We start from the raw sequence: 18918 nt of genomic DNA on the forward strand, positions 1-18918 counted from the left end.
TCCAGGGGTTAAAATAACTTCACCATGCACGAACACCACGAAAAACCCACCGCCTGGTGACCAAGGCCTAGCCTTTCAAACCCACGCTCTACAAATGATATTGTTTGGGCCGTTTTACGTGCGAACCCAACACTGTTGCAGTTCTTTACAAAATCGTGTCCTCACATATACTTTGTTGATGTGTTTTATAATATAAAATGTTTAAGAAATACTTATTTTATATGTAATATTTTGTTGAATATGAAATAGATGTTACTTTTTATTTTCCTTTTTTTTATTTTTATTTTTTTTTGGGTTTTAAGCTTTGGCCCCTCCTAGGTATAAATCCTAGTTCCGTCCTGTGCACCTGGGAGGCTTTTGACAACGAGTCAGAGCTAAGAACCTCAATTCTCCAAGGAGACCGAGAGTTTGGGTCTGTGATAGCCTCAACGTAGACCATGGCATCACTTTCAATTATAGCCTGATGAATGTTCCCTCAGTATCTAGAAACTCGAATTCAGGATCTCTTCATTTGTTCTCTCTTTCAAAGTAAAAAATTAGCATAGCTTCTCTGCAAAATTCTGTGCAGCCATGGATTACAAGAAGAATCCATCATTGCCTATAATGCTTTCTTTTCTCTTCATCTGCCTATCTCTCAACAATCATCTTTCCCTTGGAGCTGAAACCATCTCTGCAAACCAACCTCTCTCTGGTGACCAAACTATTAGCTCTAATGGTGGGAACTTTGAGCTCGGTTTCTTCACACCAGGTAACTCTTCTCGTTCTAACTACTATATAGGCATCTGGTTCAAGAAGGTCTCTCTCAGAACCATAGTTTGGGTGGCAAACAGAGAGACGCCAGTCTCTGATAGAATTTCTTCTGTATTGAGAATCTCAGACGGTAATTTAGTTCTGTTCAATGAGTCTCAAATTCCAATTTGGTCAACAAATTTGAGCTCTACGAGTTCTGGTCCTCTAGAAGCTGTGCTTCAAGATGATGGAAATTTTGTTCTGAGAGAGGGGTCTGCTAATTCACCAAAACTTTTGTGGCAGAGTTTTGATAATCCAACCGATACATGGTTTCCTGGTGCTAAGATGGCATATAACAATAGAACCAAACAAAACATGCGTCTTATTTCATGGAAGAATTCTGAGGATCCTGCACCAGGACTTTTCGCTCTTGAGCTACAGCAAAATACCAATTCCTATATTATTCTATGGAATAAGTCTGTACCATACTGGAGCAGTGGACCTTGGAATGGAAAAATTTTCAGTTCGGTTCCTGAGATGATAGCCAATTATATTTACAACTTCAGTTATGTTTCAAACGAAAATGAGAGCTATTTCACATATTCGGTTGCCCATACTTCTACTATATCTCGATTTTTTATGAATATATCGGGCCAGATTCAGCAGCAATCATGGTTGGAAAGTACCAAGCAGTGGAATTTGTTTTGGTCTCAACCAAGGACGACACAATGTGAGGTTTATGCTTTTTGTGGGCCTTTCGGTGTATGCAACCAGCAATCCATGCCTTTTTGTAATTGCCTGAAGTATTTTCAGCCTACCTCAGACAAAAGTTGGAATTTGTCGGATTTTTCAGCTGGGTGTGCAAGAAAAACCAGTTTGCAGTGTGGGAATGATACACTTGCTAATGGAAAGAGAGACAAGTTTTGGGAAATGCCCAACATGAAATTGCCTGATCATCCACAAACTGTGGCAGTTGGAAGTTCATCAGAATGTGAATCAACCTGCTTGAATAACTGCTCTTGCATTGCTTATGCTTATGGCGACCATTGTTCAATTTGGATTGGAGAGCTCTTGAATCTGCAACAACTCACAAGCGCTGACACTAATGGAGGAACTCTATATCTCAAACTTGCAGCTTCCGAGTTATCCGGTAAGGCAATTACTGTAGGTATAGTTTTAGTTTGAGACTTTCAGTTGCAGGGATAGCAGTTCTTGAGTTACCCAGTTCTATAATTGATTTGCTCTATTCTATTTTCTTTATTTTTAGATGATAGGAGTCTAATTCGATTTTGAAATTTGAATTCTGAATTAGGATGTTTTTACTGATTTCCTTTCCTTTCATTATTTATCCTTGTTATTATTCTTATTCTTCAAGTTTGCGGTAACTAGTAAGTGGACTTTTCCTATAAAATGGTGTAAGGAGGTGCCTTTGCACCATCAGCTCTCTGTAAAGACGTGTGTTAAACCTGTTGTTTACAACCTCCAATACCATGAATCAGCAATTTATAAGTTAGTGAATACATGCTATCACACACAATAATTCCTCCATAAATCATAATACCCAGTTTCATAAACATCGAAGAAAGACGAGAGATTCTCTCTTGTCGGAGAGCTAACAATCATAATTAGAAAAACTAGTTGTATGTCTATGGTCAAAGCAATAAATCCAACATAGTACTTGGCTGCTTGCTTGAACCGCAAAGATGGTATTGCTTGACTAAGGAAAACATAATATTTTAAAATTTCGACTGATTATCATTTAATTCAATCATTTCAGCTTTTTCACTTTAACAAAACATGAAATGAGAGATTTCTGTTCACATTCTATATATTGAAATATGATTATTCTTTATTTTTTTTCTTGTAGTTTCTCCTCCATCCAAAAAAAGGATGACATTGCTTCTTATTTTTGGAATAACTAGTGTGATTGTTCTTTGCGCCAGTATTTCTATGTGCATATGGCAAAGAAAGATGAGCAAGAGAAAGGGTAAGCACTTTGCAAAATGCATATGATGCACCATGCTGAGTTTTTTGTTAATTTGAATCAGAATAAAGCCAGTAATACGTTCCTCCATGTAATTAACATGCAAACTAAGATACGTCAATGTCTTCTGAATTTAGAAAATAGACAAATTAATAAAAGAAATCAAGCACACCGCATGTTTCACAGTGAAAGCCATGTCCAAGAATTGATAGACTTGGGTGAGTTGAAAGAAGAAGATGAGAAAGGCTTAGATTTACCTTCTTATGATTTGGAAAGCATACGAGTCGCTACAGGTATCTTCTCAGATGAAAACAAGCTTGGACAAGGAGGCTATGGGCCTGTTTACAAGGTAATTCTTGCAATATTTATCGGTCATTTTTTTTTTTTTTTTTGAGGTGTATTTATCGGTCATTAATGTTCTGTCTGCCTGTTTTGGTAAATGGTAATATTAATTGTGCATTGGGAATTTTGGTCGTAGGGTAAGCTTCCAAGTGGTCAAGAAATTGCGGTAAAGAGGCTTTCAAGAGTCTCAGGTCAAGGTTTAAAAGAATTTAAGAATGAGGTGCTATTGATTGCAAAACTTCAGCATCGAAACCTTGTCAGGCTCCATGGATATTGCATAGAAGGGAGTGAAAAGATTTTACTTTATGAGTACATGCCCAACAAAAGTTTAGACTACTTTATATTTGGTTGGCTTCTAAACCTAACTCCTACCTCTTTACCATCCATGTTACGTTAACATTGTTTCTTATTTAGTTGCTAAAATTATTCTTTCAAATGAAAAATGGAAATTGCAAGATCAAAAGCAAAGTATGAGTTTGGACTGGGAGATACGTTTCAACATCATTCTGGGAATTGCTCGAGGGATTCTTTATCTTCACCAAGACTCTAGATTAAGGATTATTCATAGAGATTTGAAAACCAGCAATATTCTTCTAGATCACAAAATGAACCCCAAAATATCTGACTTTGGATTGGCGAGAATTGTTGGTGACAGACAAACTGAGGCAATCACAAGCAAAGTAGCTGGAACTTAGTAGGTTTCATGTAAATAGTATGATTATTATAGCTAATTATTTACATATTATGGCAAATCTTCAATCCACTTAACTTGTTTAGACAATATGCACATAATTCCCTTGCTAATATTATAATTTATACAATCGTTGCAATGTAGTGGCTATATATCTCCGGAATATGCGATAGATGGAATCTTCTCAATCAAATCTGATGTTTTTAGTTTCGGTGTAGTTCTACTTGAGATTATAAGTGGAAAGAGAAATACAGGTTTTTATAAGTCAGAACAAGCCATGAGCCTTCTAGGTTATGTAAGTATTTTGAATTTTCATAACTATCTATGTTTGTGTCACTTTTTTGCTTCATTCTAGGTTATGTATGTAGGTATGTTGAATTTTCTAATTATCTATGCTTTGGTAATTTTTTACTTCATACCAATGTTTGTCTATTATCACAGGCATGGGGATTGTGGACTGACAACATGCTGATGGATTTAATGGACGAGACCCTACGGGATACTTGCATTGCAGATCAGTTTGTGAAGTGTCTCAATATTGGTCTCTTATGTGTACAATCTAACCCAAGTGATCGCCCAACCATGTCAATTGTTATTAAGATGCTAGATGGTGAAACTGTGAACCTTCCAGCCCCAAAAAGACCAGCATTTGTCATTGGGAGAGATCAATCCAGCTCAACTTCTTCTAATAAACCAAAATCAATTAATGAAGTAACAAATAGTCTAGAAGCACGATGATCCATGATTAAGGTTATCATGAGTCTTGTTGTTTTTTTTTTTTTATGATTAATCCTGCAAAGTTAATCGTGCATTCACAATTAGATAATATAAATATTTTTTTCCGTAATTATTTTCCTTTGCTGGATACTTCTTTCAAGTTATTTTAAATCCTTTTCCGTATTTGTTGTACTGATGTTTTGAATTGGAATGTGTTAGGTTCTAAGGATTAGGAACTAATGTATTAGAACTCTAATTTGTATTGTTGGCAAACCATAATCAAAACAGGTTTTAGTCTTGTTTAGATTTGCTCAAAGTATATCTGTTTTATGTAAAGTTGAAATCAAGTTACTACAGAATTTATTGTGCAATTCTGTCTGGCTCGATCGATCGAGAATTAGACTTGATCGATCGAAACTTGGGCAGAATGTTTTTCTGCAGAATTTTTCCAACTCAGCTTAAGCCCGTTTGACGTGTAGGGTTTTATATTTTATCTTAAGTATAAAAGAGAAAACCCTTGCCACGTTTTGGTGGCTCCATTATACTGTGTGTGTGAATCTTTTGTGAGATCAAGAGGTGGTTGCCTTCACACATACTTAGGGTTTCCAAGATTCAAGACTATGTCAAGAACTTGGTGATCGATTCAGTTGCTACATTAAAAAGTATAAAGAAACACAAGCGGGTGTGCTTGTATTTGTTGGAGAATCCAAGAAAGAAGGAGTTCGTGGTCTTGGAGCTTACAGTGGTTGTGTTAGTAAGTTTCTACTGAGAGGTAGCAATAGGATGTTAATGATCTAAGTCGCTTTTGTAAAATTTTGATTCTTTCATAGTGGATTCAGGTTTATCTTGAGGATAGTTAGGTTAAATCCTCCCTAGGTTTTTACTGGTGTGGTTTCCGGGGTCATCATATCTTTGTGTTATTTATATTCCGCACTTTACATTGATATGATTATGTGATTATGTTAACCTAGATCTGAAATTTGGACTAAGTAATCACTTGGCTAATTTATTAAGTTAATTCAGTTGTGTTTTAAGGGGTCTAAAAATGTACAAAATGGATAAGATTTCAGGTTTCTTATATTGTGTTTGGACTATTGCTATTCTAAAGAACTTCTAGTGTGATTTAGAAGACGTCTGAATTACAGAAATTATTGCATTCACATTATCTATAAATATCATTACCGCATCCTGCCCAACGATTACCCATCCTTGCTCCTCCACTGAATAAAAATTCTATGTCCTACTATGAGTCGTTAACTTTAAACTTTATTAATAACTATTTATAAGGTCATTTTCTTAACCTAAAATTACTTTTACAAACTGACAAGTAACAACAATTTAAAGGTCATGGTCCTTCTCGGGCCGCCATCCATTATATTGTGCAATTTTTATTACTCATTGCCTTTAAATATATATATATATATATATATATATATATATATATCTAAGATAGAATTCTTCTCTAGTGTAATCTAAGTTTGTGTGTAATGCTCATTCTTGGAGACTTGAACTCTAGTCCTTACCCTCCACATCCTACAAACACTTAATTCTCTTTTAGAGTGACTATCACGCAAAGGATGTGCGGGCTGTGCTGGATCATCACTCACTACTAGTTGCACTTGCACAGTTGCACCACATGAATCTTCTCAAATTTGACAAGATTGGCAGTTACCTTTCCCTTAATACACAAAGACTTTTGTTAACGAGTGTCCTCAGGGCAATGGTTAAGATATATTAATTCTTTATTAAATAATTTTTTCATACACTTTAGAAAATAAAATCTATATCTATATAAGATCTTGAAATTCCCTCCAATTTGATTGTTTGTACACAAAAATGGGGCTTAAATAGCAAGATTGTTAGACTCCGACCAGACCATATAGTTCGACTAGGCTAATCGGAAACCGGACTGAAATCCGGTTTCTTAAACATACAAAATTGGATTTCTTTGAAATCCCATGAACCCCTTAAACTACGGTAAGACCACATGGTTCAGGTAGAACTGGTGGCGGTTCAATCACAGTCCAAGCTTACTTGTTAATTAAGAAAAAAAAAAGAATCAGAAAAGTGCACTTAAGGGCAATAGTTAAGGTGTATTAATGATTTATTAAATAATTTTTTTTAATACAATTTAAAAAGTTATATATATATATATAATTTTTTTTATATCCAAAAAAAAAAAAAAAAAAAACACACACACACATAACAACAATGAATTTGTTTTTGCATGACAATGCATGATTTACAAGTTTATTTTATTCTTTGAAAAATGCATATTGTAATTCATAATTGAACATTTATTAATTTTTAACATGTACCCTTTGGGCATTTATTAACAAGACCCATAAAGGAATATTGATGCTTATTACTATTGATATTGTATTTTTTCCAAATCCCTAAATTTTGGTGTAAAACTAGTTTTGAATAAAGGGATTCATTGATTTAAATATGTCAAACCATATTTTTGTTGATTTCAATTAGTTATATTAGGTTGTCCAAATTTAGCTAAGCTTTAATTAAAAATTCTAATTGTATTATCATATTATCATCTTGAATAAAAAAAATCGTATTGAATTCAAGATCTTGAAATTCCCTCCAATTTTATTGTTTGTGCAAAAAATGGGGCTTAAATAGCAAGGTTGTTAGACTTGGACCAGACCAGAAGGTTCAACTAAGTTAACTGGAAACTGGATTGAAATTCGGTTTTTTAAACATACAGAACCAAATTTCTTTCAAATTCCGTGAACCCCTTAAACGCAGTTGGACTGCATGGTTTTGGTAGAATCGGGGGTGGTTCAATCACGGTCCAAGCTTGCATGTTAATTAAGAAAAAAAATCAAAAAAGTGTGCTTAAGGGCAATGGTTAAGGTGCATTAATGCTTTATTAAATAATTTTTTAATTCACTTAAAAAATAATCTCTCTCTCTCTCTCTCTCTCTCTCTCTCTCCAAAAAAAAAAACACACACACACATAACGACAATGAATTTGTGTATGCATGACAATGCATCATTTACAAGTTTATTTTATTCTTTGAAAACGTACATTGTAATTCATAATTGAACATTTATTAATTTTTAACATGTACCCATGGTTTTAAAAACCGGAACGGACAAAGAACCGGAAAAGAGGCTGATTATCGGTTTTATGGTCCGACCGGGGTCGGACTGATGGTCGAACCGATGATGTCATAATTAATATAATTTAAATATTTAAATAATTTTTATATGAATTTTGAATTTTAATACCTTATTTTAAGAAAATATAAAATATAGAATTTTTTTTCTTTTTTTGCATACTACCTTTTTTTTTTTTTTTTTTTTCCTGGTCAATAATTATTGACAAAAAAAGAAAAAAGAATAATCTATCAGTAAGGTTTCATATATTTATTTTTCCCTCATAAATCTACCACCCCACACGGTTTACCATCAAAAGATTCAGAAGTCTTATTTTTTCAGTTCTCACTTCTCAGTGTTTTGTGTTTTGTCTTTCACTCTTTTGTCCTCCAGGCAGTACCTCCATCCGTCCCCCTCTCTCTCTGTAAGTTAGACAAAATCCTCTCATTCACTGTCTCACCGAAGAGCCGTGGATACCTCATACCAATCCAAAAGGCTGGTTTCAACACCAAGCATGAGCATTCAGTAATTTTCTCACTCTCTCAAGCCTAGCAGATCTGAGAAAAAAGAAGATTTTTTGAGCAAAAAATTTGTCCTTACACACTTATACCGACAGATCTGAGAAAAGAAAAGATTTTTTCAATTTTGTAAAACCGGTTTAACCTTTCCGGTTTCCGATTTTCCTGGTTGAACCAACGGTTATCGGTTAAATCCGGTTTTTCTTTTATTTTCGGTTTTTAAGCATAACCGGACCGGATTACTCTCCTGTTTCCGGTTGAACCGGTCGAACCGGCCGGTCCGGTCCGGTTTTTAAAACTATGCATGTACCCTTAGGGTATTTATTAATAAGACCCATAAAGGAATGTCGATGAATATTACTATTGATATAGTATTTTGTCAAATCCCTAAATTTTGGTGGAAAACTAGTTTTGAATCAAGGGATTCATTGATTTAAATATGTCAAACCCTTTTTTTCTTCTTTCAATTAGTTTTCATTGGGTTGTCCAAATTTAGCCAAGCTTTAACTAGAAAATTTGATCATTTGATCATATTAATTTTTGTCATGAATAAAAAAAAACTTCTTGAATTCAAGATCTTGAAATTCCCTCCAATTTGATTGTTTGTGCACAAAAATGGGGCTTAAATAGCAAGGTTGTCAAATCCGGAGTAGATTGGACGGTCTAACCAGGTTAACCGAAAACTGGACTGAAATTCGATTTTTTATACATATAGAATCAAATTTCTTTGAAATCTAGTGAACCCTTTAAATCGAGTTTGGACCACATGGTTTAGGTAGAACTGGTGGTGGTTCAATCACGGTCCAAGCCTGCTTGTTAATTAAAAAAAATAAAAAAAGTGCGCTTACCAGGTTTACAACCTAGGCACAGCTTATGAGAGTTAGAGCTAAAGTCTAACAGCTAAAGTCTAACCACTAAGCTATGCTTGCAAGTTGATGCTCAACGCAATACATACATACATACATAAATATATATATATATATATATATATTGAAAACAACTTAACACAATTCTATTCTACTGAATTAAATTATCTACCTCTTAAAGAGAACGTATAAAAAAAATTATAATTAAAATCCTTCAAAGATATTCAACTTTACTTCAAAAATTAATCATAGCTTTTAATGTTTTCATGCTTTATTATTTTATTTTATTAAATTTCTTGTTTAATTTGTAAAAATATGCTTGAAAGTCATTAAATTTTCCTCACACATATAGATATATTAGTCAATTTTGCGAATTTTATAAATTTAATATCTATATTTGGGTTTTAATTAATTATTAAAGTAATTATGACATTATCGTAGTTCGACCTTGGTCGAACCTCAGTCTAACCTTAAAAACCTTGAACTTCTTCCTTTATTCTACTTATTTGAGTGAATGCGTAATGATATAATATTAAATTCATTTCTTATTATTTGGTTGTTGAGAAGTGAAGGAAAACCAAACAAAAGACAAGAGAGTAATTTTATTTAAAATATTTAATTTTTGATTAATTGTTTAGCTGACATGGATGCTTATTTTATTTCGTTTCCCCATCCCGCCCACTATTTATAAAATCCAAAACGCTTAAAATTTAAAAAACAACCAATTTCGCCGCCCAAAACCAAAACAACAGAAACCTCTCTCTCTCTCTTTCTCACAGAGATTCTGTGGAAATGGAGAAGGGTCTGATATCGGTGGACCGGTGGACGGAGCACAGCCAGGCGTACTTCTTGACGCACCTGCATTCGGACCACACCCAAGGGTTATCCTCCAGCTGGGCTAAGGGTCCAATCTTCTGCTCCCGACTCACCGCCAAGCTCTTCCCCTTCAAATTCCCTGGCTTCAACCTCTCCCTCCTCCGCCTGCTGGCCGTCGGCACTTGGCACTCCATCTCTCTCGTCTCTCCCTCCTCCGCTTCTTCTTCCACTCTTCAAGTCATGCCCATCGACGCTCACCATTGTCCCGGTAATAATATTTACATTGCTCCCCAATTGTTTGCTTCATCTTCTCAAACCAACATTCTTCTCTAGCTTAATTTTTAGCTAAACAGAATTTCCATCTTATTTGTGCCAGTCAGTATACATTTATTAGACACTGTAACTTGCATCCAGTTGGAAACTGTTCATTTTCCTGCAAACCCAGTTTTAATTACATCAATGTCATTACATTCCTATTCTAATTAAATTTGTTCGTGGAATCTGGTTGTGGTTTTTTTTTTTTTTTTTTAATGGAAGATGTGCTTGAATCTTTTGATTTGTATGGTGAAAACCTTATCCACTGATAATATATTTGAAACATTGACCTTGTTCTAATTTTGAACCTCATTTGTCCATGGCGAGGTCTTATTCATTTAAACTGCATCATCATGGAAATTGCTTGATAGTTCTTTATCCAAACAGGTGCAGTTATGTTCTTGTTCCGTGGGGAGTTTGGCTGCTTGCTTTACACTGGCGATTTCCGTTGGGAAACAACTAGTAAGAGGGCAGAGATAGGAAGGACCATGCTCCTCAATGCTCTTAAGGATGATGTAGTCGACATCCTTTACTTGGATAACACATACTGCAATCCATCATACGCTTTTCCATCTCGAGCAATTGTTGCTCAACAGGTGCACTTGCGCATTTCTCTGGGATTTCTTTAGTTTTGCTTAGGTCGTATGATATAGTTTTATGCATTTCATAGGGGCAAATACCAGTTCGGTTTTAACATATCTTGGTCACAAGCGGCTGTGAATTGCTTGTACAGAATAAATTACTGGTACTCTCTAGTTTAGGATTTTTACATAATTGAGATCTATTCCATAAAATATCATTCTACTTTTCTCTGAAAAATATCATGATACTAGAAGAAATTTGTTTTACAGTCTAATTATTTGATGACTGGTTACAGGTTATTGATATCATTGTCTCCCATCCTGAACATGACATAATTATTGGGATTGACTCTCTGGGAAAAGAAGACCTTTTGCTTCACATTTCACATGAACTTAAAATAAAGGTAAGAGGAAGAACCATCTTTTTTATTTGTGGATTCTTATGATGGTCTCTGTAAAAGAACATGACATACTATTACGAACATGCGGCTAAGTTGGATTTCCACTTTGAAAATCACTGGAAGAAGACCAAATGATCTAATCTTTGATCATAAATTTATTTCCTTTCGGTTGTTTAAAAATTGACAAAATACCGTGAATTGTCTGGAGAACTTACAGTGTCATTTATCATATGACTAGAAGTCTAAAAGTACACTGATATTCTTACTACTTTTTTCCCTCTACATCAAATTAAGTAGTTAAATGCATATATTTGACACTTTTTATCTAATTGTTCTTGTTCTTATTTGTTTCCTGTTCATTTGTTCACCCAACTTTGTTGTTTTCTTTATTAAAGATTTGGGTGTGGCCAGAACGCTTGCAAACTATGCATCTTCTTGGGTTCCATGACATATTCACAACCAAGACTTCTCTTACAAGAGTGCGAGCTGTTCCTCGTTACAGTTTTAGCGTTGAAACTTTAGAGGGACTAAACACAATGCACCCAACTATAGGTATCATGCCATCTGGTCTTCCATGGGTGGTGAGCCCTCTTGAAAATGGTGACAAACTTTTCGGTTCCCTTTTAACTTCTCGTTACAACAGAAGCAAATGGAGCGGAAATGGTGGGAACCATACCGAAAAGCCAAATGGAAATTTAGGTTCTGTGGAAAAGTTTCATAAGTACATATATTCTGTTCCATACTCAGATCACTCATGTTTTGCAGAGATAGAGGATTTTGTAAAACTTGTCCAGCCAACTAACATGAAAGGCATTGTCTCTTCATCATCGTGCTATGTTGATCCTCTGTACTATTTTGGCCGCCTTTGTGGAGCCTACCAATCAGCTCAAAGTTTACCTCACAATAAGAGAAAAGAGAGAGTTGAAAGAGTTCTAGCTGTCAATAACAAAACTACCTTTAGATGTGGTGCTTCCGCTGGGTTGGAGAGGAAAAGAGCAATAACTGTGAAGGTCAAAAGTTCAGGTATTCATGTGAGCAGGATGAGTGCATTGAGACGAAAAAAGCGTGGTGCAAAGATTGAGGAAAATGACCGTCCCAATTGATTTGTTTTCTTATTCATTATTGTCAGTACAAAGGTATGATCAATGTTGCATGTATAGTTGGATGGAAGTATTCAATTGTAAAGTTCGAAATACCAATGACATTTAAGGTGGTAGATTTTTTATGCTTTTTCTCTCTCATATCTCAAGAGTATTATAATTTGCATTGCAGAATAAAATTCAGGATGCATTGCGACACATAGGAAGGTGGTAGATTTTTGGTTGTCTCTAGGTTGTGAGCAGATGTTCATTAATTGCTTGTGTTGTTGAGAGACCATGTCGAAACTGTACCAGTCACAGTGAGTTAACAAAGTTTCTTGCCTGCTTAGTCTTTTTAGCACCTCTACATTGTTGAGTAAGAAAAGAAGGCACCATTACATGGCATGGCACATTGCAGATTTTTACAAATAATTGTTTAATTGCCACTACATCTTCGTCCATTATATAATTTGTTTGTTATTGTGCGTAAAGAATGCACCATTAATTGTTTAAAAGCATGGCGCAAAGGTTGTGGAAAATGAATGATATTATTCTGAATATACTATGTGCCTAGGATGTGGCTAGAAAGTGCACTTCTGGACATCACACACGTTTTAGATAGACGTTATCAGAAACGTCCATAGTTATTTTTTATGTTTTAATTTTAATTTTCTTGGTTGGTTTCGCATGAGTTAGCTTATGTTTGGCTCCGAATTAAAAAGTCAGCTTATTTTACTATTTAGCTTATTTTGTTATTATTTATGGGTCTCATTTCACTTTTTGGTATTATTCATGGATTTCATTGTACTATTTCAGTTAACTTTTATTTTTATTTACAGTACTTTCAGAAAAAAATTTTTAGTTTCAGCAAAATAAGCTGATCTCAAACAAACCTTTAGTTTTTTCAGCCAACAAGGAACTAGAGGGAATTAGTATCAGGGTTTTTCTCTATAGGACTACGCAATTGGCAATAGTCATCCAAAAAAATAAAACCTGGTAGGAATGGTCTTGGTCATGGCAGGTCATACATTTGTTACCTAGCTTTTCATAGGATTATAGGAGAAAACGAAAAACAAAAAACAAAATAAGAGGCTCTTTCTAGTTTCTAGCCATTTGAATTTGAATGGACTGTTTGAGGTCCAAAACGGGAATTATTAATAGGGTGAGATTTGGGTATAATGCCCAGTTGCATTATATATGTTGAGATAATAACACGTGTTCACTTACATCTAAATGAGTCCAGTGCACTAGACCTAAGCATCACCTTTATTATTATTATTATTTCTTTTGATGGTGAGAATTGAGTAAATAGGTTGATGCAAAGGGACCACACAAAATTTATTATGGAATAATAGCTGCATGTAATATCATTTTCACGTGAACTCTATAAGTGTGAGACACACTCATGTAAAAGGGATGTTGCAAGCAAGTTTCACATGACATAAAACTACCCGAACTTCATTATGTCATGTTTCAAACCCAACATACAAGCTAGGTATGTGATAATGAGTTAATGACCATACATTCATAAAGATTCAATAACATATTAAAATTTCATGGACTATTCTCTCATAAACAAAAGCAAACAGTTCAACATTAGCTAATCTCTAAAAAAATCAATAGCTAAAAGAAATTTCCTAGAATATTATAACTGACAAGAAATTTCGCAACAATGAACTATCCAATTTTCTAACAGTGACTAAACACCAATGTGTGAGTGTAACATATTTGTAATACAAATCCTAATACTCTTCTCTCATGCACCGTCTTCTCAACGATAGCCCCAATTTTCTACGAACTTCTCAACATCTGAAATAGAGAAAGAAACGATGAGCTTGATAACTCAAAAAGTATCCAAATCCAAATTGGCTAGATCAAGCTTAAATACAAATAAAATATATAAACAAAATATTCATAACTCATAAGATAAAATTATATAAAATAGAAATTGTGTCTCAGTTCAATTGGAAGATTGCCGTATAATTTGCAATGATTTCCTAAAATATCAAAAATTTCATTGGAAATGTTACATGCATCCAATCAAATTTCAAGTGCCTAATAATCTTTATGACTACGGTCATATTATATTCTCGATCGTGACTAGGACTAGAACCACATATAGTCAAATTTTAACATTAATTTTTAATTTACATTTAATTCCATATAAAAAAAAAAAATCATAGACTAAATTGAAATTTATACCCCTTAAAGTTTGGGATAATTTTTATTTTTTTCTCTGTAAAATTTAAAATTTTGGATTGTGACTTTCAACAATACGTAGTGCTTTGATTCAAGCCCTTACACCCATATTCTCAATATTGATGTGTTCATTAAGGCTATATTTGTTTCAGCTGAAAATGGATTTGTGAAAATATTTTACACCCTGCCGTGTGTTTGGTTGCGTATGTAAAATTTGGTCAAACGGAAAATCATTGCATTGACTGTAAAATTTGGCCCCCAAACCTGTAACATTTCAAGACTCATTTTACTTTCAAGCCATTTCCATAAGTTTTCACTCCTGACACACTCCTCACACGGTTTGAAATTCATCTCCAAGCTTACCTCAGCTTCACCCCACGCACCAACAAGAGAGAGATAGAGCTCCACCCCACACTTCAACGCTAGTCCGAGGTCCACCCCACACTTCAACGAGTAGCGCTGCCATGTTCCCCTTTGCGCCGATGAGAAGAGAGGAGAACACTTACAATGGAGCATGGAGAAAGTAGGAGCCATCGGAAAATAGATCAGATCGTGAGCCCGTGATGCAGTGAATGACTCGCCCCTAAGCCAATCGGACCACCATGAGCAACCCACCCCTGAGCTGATTTGTCCATTGTGTGAGCAACCCACTCCTAGATCGAGCCACCACCACCAAGTCACCCACAAACCGATCTCTCTCTCTCTCTCTCTCTCATGATTGGTCTTGTGATTTTGATTTTTGTTTCTTTGTGTTTATATATTTCAATTCTCTATAATAATATTTGTTTGGATCCTAGGAAAATGTGAGAAACATGATAAAAATGGGTTTTCTAGAACACTTTCAGGAACACAACCAAACACTAGAAAATATTTTCCAAAGCAGTTTTTTGAATGCAACTAAACACCTGAAAATGTTTTCATTTCTGAAAAAAAATTTCACTTGAAAATATTTTACACTCAGAAAACATTTTACGTTGAGCCAAATGCAGCCTAAGTACCAAATAAGCTCAAAATAACGTAAATTTTCTATTCAAAACTACTTCATTTTGAACACTATTAAAGTCATGTAAGCATATTTACATAGGTACTAATTTTATCAATTTTGTTCTATAAAATCACATTTTTTCCTCCATAATATTATTATTGATTCTTTTAATAATACAACTCTTGTTACAAACTTTTCTATAACATTTTTACAAATCGTTAAGGTAGTAAAATATTATTGGTTTGCATTTGGACCTATCACTTACATCATATTTTTACTTACTAATAACCACTCACCAAATTAATAATTTATAAAAAAAAAAAATTGTATTTTAGCATTTTCCTCTTTTTAAAGGCCAGATCTAAAATCTAAAGTAAAATAAACAAGCCAAAAAAAAATTATTCAACAACAAAAATTACCAATAGTAATGCTAAAAACAATTAAACTCAATCAACCAATTTTACCCAAAACAAACAAACAATATTTTAAAAAATTTTAAACAAAATAATTTTGTCCATTCTTGGATGCACACATAAAAAAAAAAAAAAAAAAACCCCATTAGTTGTTAAGTAACTGAGCTGAAAGCTAGAGCCGCCGCACGCAACCAACAACAAAACTGCCCCCTAACTTCAAGTTCTAGCTCCATCCTTGCTTGAGTATCTCCTCTTCTGGTTAAAGAGAAGATTTTGGGGCTTGCTACACTGGAGTGGAAAAAGGAAGCCATGGGTTCAACTTGACGCCAAGAAGCTGTGCCCACTTGACCGTCTCTAGGATCGTATGATCTTTAAAGGTCAAGAATAAAGATTAGGTGGTCTTTCCCAAGATTTGAATTCTGTTTTAGATTGGCTACTAGAACGAAAGATTCTAATACTGTTATGTAGTTATGAACTGATGTACTGTTTCCGGATTGGATATATAATAACCATATCATAAGTCCATAGTTTATAATTCAAGCCATCTAATTAATCTACATAAATTTGTAAAAGATATAACATTAAAAAAAAAAAAAAAGGTTAATAAATCCCATACATAAATTAAACAAACCAAAGGCTTACGAAATCTCTTACATAGTTAAATAAAATAAAAGTTCATCAAATCTCATACATAATTTTTTTTTTTTTAAATTCTCATCCATAATCACATTAAAAAAATCTCATAAAATTAGGTTTATCTATTTAAAATGGATCATTAGAAATCCTTAAATCTTAGTCTAAAAAGCATATCTCATCATATATTCCAGAATGGTCAGTAAAGGCCGGAAGCCCGAAACTTTGACCAAGATGAAGTAGGTCTAGCACTCTTTCCTTTTTTACGATGTCAATGTTGATATTGGTGGGGTTATGTGGTGTGGGAAAAATGAAGGAACTTAGGGTATGTTTGGTAACTGCTTTTTTCCCATATTTTCTGTTTTCAAAAATAATTTTCTATTTTTGAGACTAAAAAACTTGTTTAGCAACTCAAAATGGGCAAAAAATAAAAACTGTTTTCAAAACTCAATTTGTAAAGAAAACTGAAAACATATAAAAAGCTGTTTTCAGTTTCTAATTTTCAAAAGTCAATGAAAACACGCATTTAATTTAATAAATCTGTCTCATTTAATGAGTTAACATTAAATTTCAAATCCTAGTAACAACATATTTTAGTATTTTCTATTTTTTTTTTTTTAAAAAAAAACTATCTTTTTAATTTCGACTAACCAAACATGTTTTTGATTTCAAAAATACAAAAAAAAAAAAAAAAATCTTTATATTCCCAAAAACAAGTTTTTGAAAATAGAAAACAAAAGCTATTACCAAATATAGCCTTAGGAACTAATGGCAAATGTGGAAATTAAAAGAACAAAGAAGTTGTATATGTGACCTAGGTTTGAGAAAGATCAAAGTGGAAATTTTTGGATGGCAAATGTGGCTTGGATGAGATACTCGAATAGAGTAATGTTAAGTCCATAATATTTTCACAAAAATTTTATAATAAATTCTAAGTGGCAAATTGTTCTTGTTTCTAATTTGGGCCTACTAGTGATGCTGTCTTTTTATTCACCAATAAAAATTATCACCAAAAATTTGTTGTAAAAATGTTATAGATGTGGTATTTATTCATTCTAATACAATGACTCAACACAATCTTGAGGATAAAGTTGGGTTTTATATTGAAAATTAAGAATCTCAATTCATTATTTCTATATTAATTTTGGTGCTAAAACTTTGAATTTCAGTTTTTCAACTTAAAACGGTCCTTTGAAGCTCTTTATAAAAATTGCCAAACATGTGACAATTTTTACTAAGATGCATCATACGAGGGGATATACAATTTTTTAAAGAATCATATTTTTAATTTAATATAATTTTTTTTGAGAAGAATATATAATTGTACTTTCACACTATAAATAACATGTAATTGAATATAAATAAGCACAAAAACAGATTTTTTATGCACTCTAATAGAAGGTTTAGACATAGGTTTAGAAACTTCAGTATCTACTTCAAAACTTTTACTTTTGTCTAACCTAGCAACATAAGCCTTTTGTTTATGATTCTTCTTAAAAGGAGGAATATAAACTTTTTCAACTTTAGGCTTAAGAGGAACAGAACTAGATCTATCATCAACAACAACAGGTTTGATATAAGACAATTTTTTCAATTCAACTTTAGACTTAGCTAACTCTTGTTCCAAATTTTTCATCTTTTCATCTTGAGGTGAAAACTTATTTCTCAAAAATTCATTCTTTTTATTAGATTCATCCAATCTCACAATCAATTCCTGCTTTTCAAGATTAGCCAATTTTAACTCTTCCTTGAATTTCTTAACAATTTTCATAGATTTATATAATTCCTTATGAAGAGTTTCATAAGCATCACTAAGATCAACAGAAATATTAATGCCCTTTTCATTCAAATCATCAAAGCTAAAAGCAGTAAGACACTTAAAATTATCCATGATAGGAGGGATCAAAGATCTCACTCAGGATGTCAATCCAATCAAAGTGAACCTGCTCTAATACCATTTGTTTGTTTGTTTAGACCCCTTGAAAATCAGATTAGTTTAACCTAATGAATTAGCCAAGTAGTTACTTAGGTTAATTATGAGATCAAGGTTAAACATATGCAAACATATTACTTTAGTGTGGAAACATAAAGAAGACAACAATATGATCACTTAGGAAAACCAATGAAATCAACAGTTTCAAGGTGAAAACTTGGGGAGGATTTAACCTAACTATCCTTAAGATAAACAAATCCACTATGATAGAATGGAAGATTGCAATAGATTTAAACCCTAAATCTAAAGCTACCTTAAGTAGAACTTACTAACATGACCACGTGTAACTCCGACTCCACGAACTCTTCTATCTTGGATTTGCTCTACACAAATACGCACGTTTGTAACTTTGAGATCCCACTCAAAAGTTTAACATTGTGACTCTAAGACCACCCTTGAAGGTTTGAATCATCAACTATGTATGATCTTGTTGTAGCAACTTCAGATCTACCTGTTCTAATTGTATAAGAATGATATCTAGTAGTGACTTTGAAAGGAGAAGGCATAACACCTTTTAGATCTCTAAAGAGCACCTCTAAAGT

The 18918-nt window shown here is 33.5% G+C and overlaps 2 protein-coding genes across 4 annotated transcripts; both read left to right on the plus strand.

The window, feature by feature from the left end:
- Positions 1–357: 357 nt before the first annotated feature.
- Positions 358–4517, plus strand: LOC115955890 (G-type lectin S-receptor-like serine/threonine-protein kinase At2g19130). Of its 2 annotated transcripts, XM_031074282.1 has the most exons (7): positions 367–1879; positions 2597–2716; positions 2851–3062; positions 3192–3402; positions 3512–3749; positions 3891–4041; positions 4188–4517. In XM_031074282.1, exons 1-7 carry the CDS (start codon positions 571–573, stop codon positions 4482–4484), a joined length of 2538 nt encoding a protein of 845 aa, XP_030930142.1. In that variant the 5' UTR covers positions 367–570; the 3' UTR covers positions 4485–4517. The 2 variants fall into 2 exon arrangements, with proteins under 2 accessions (XP_030930143.1, XP_030930142.1); XM_031074283.1 differs by lacking the exon at positions 4188–4517 and having other exon boundaries at positions 358–1879; positions 3512–3760; positions 3891–3980.
- Positions 4518–9692: 5175 nt separating this feature from the next.
- On the plus strand, positions 9693–12604 carry LOC115957950 (5' exonuclease Apollo). 2 transcript variants are annotated; one of them, XM_031076304.1, is made up of 5 exons: positions 9693–10045; positions 10480–10688; positions 10970–11077; positions 11470–12210; positions 12347–12604. In XM_031076304.1, the coding sequence occupies exons 1-4, from the start codon at positions 9754–9756 to the stop codon at positions 12175–12177; spliced, it is 1317 nt and encodes a 438-aa protein (XP_030932164.1). In that variant the 5' UTR covers positions 9693–9753; the 3' UTR covers positions 12178–12210; positions 12347–12604. The 2 variants fall into 2 exon arrangements, with proteins under 2 accessions (XP_030932164.1, XP_030932163.1); XM_031076303.1 differs by having other exon boundaries at positions 11470–12604.
- The last annotated feature ends 6314 nt before the right edge of the window (positions 12605–18918 follow it).

This window comes from Quercus lobata, chromosome 8 (genome assembly GCF_001633185.2).
Source record: "Quercus lobata isolate SW786 chromosome 8, ValleyOak3.0 Primary Assembly, whole genome shotgun sequence".
In the NCBI taxonomy this organism is placed as follows: domain Eukaryota; kingdom Viridiplantae; phylum Streptophyta; class Magnoliopsida; order Fagales; family Fagaceae; genus Quercus; species Quercus lobata.

What these genes read in the sequence shown, in the direction of transcription:
- LOC115955890 (XM_031074282.1), top strand. Translation starts at nt 571, where the DNA reads ATGGATTACAAGAAGAATCCATCATTGCCTATAATGCTTTCTTTTCTC. An exon ending in TGCAGCTTCCGAGTTATCCG is followed by an intron (nt 1,880 to 2,596) that starts GTAAGGCAATTA and finishes TTTTTCTTGTAG; the next exon opens with TTTCTCCTCCATCCAAAAAA. An exon ending in TTTAGACTACTTTATATTTG is followed by an intron (nt 3,403 to 3,511) that starts GTTGGCTTCTAA and finishes GGAAATTGCAAG; the next exon opens with ATCAAAAGCAAAGTATGAGT.
- LOC115957950 (XM_031076303.1), top strand. Translation starts at nt 9,754, where the DNA reads ATGGAGAAGGGTCTGATATCGGTGGACCGGTGGACGGAGCACAGCCAG. An exon ending in CGACGCTCACCATTGTCCCG is followed by an intron (nt 10,046 to 10,479) that starts GTAATAATATTT and finishes TTATCCAAACAG; the next exon opens with GTGCAGTTATGTTCTTGTTC. An exon ending in GAGCAATTGTTGCTCAACAG is followed by an intron (nt 10,689 to 10,969) that starts GTGCACTTGCGC and finishes GACTGGTTACAG; the next exon opens with GTTATTGATATCATTGTCTC.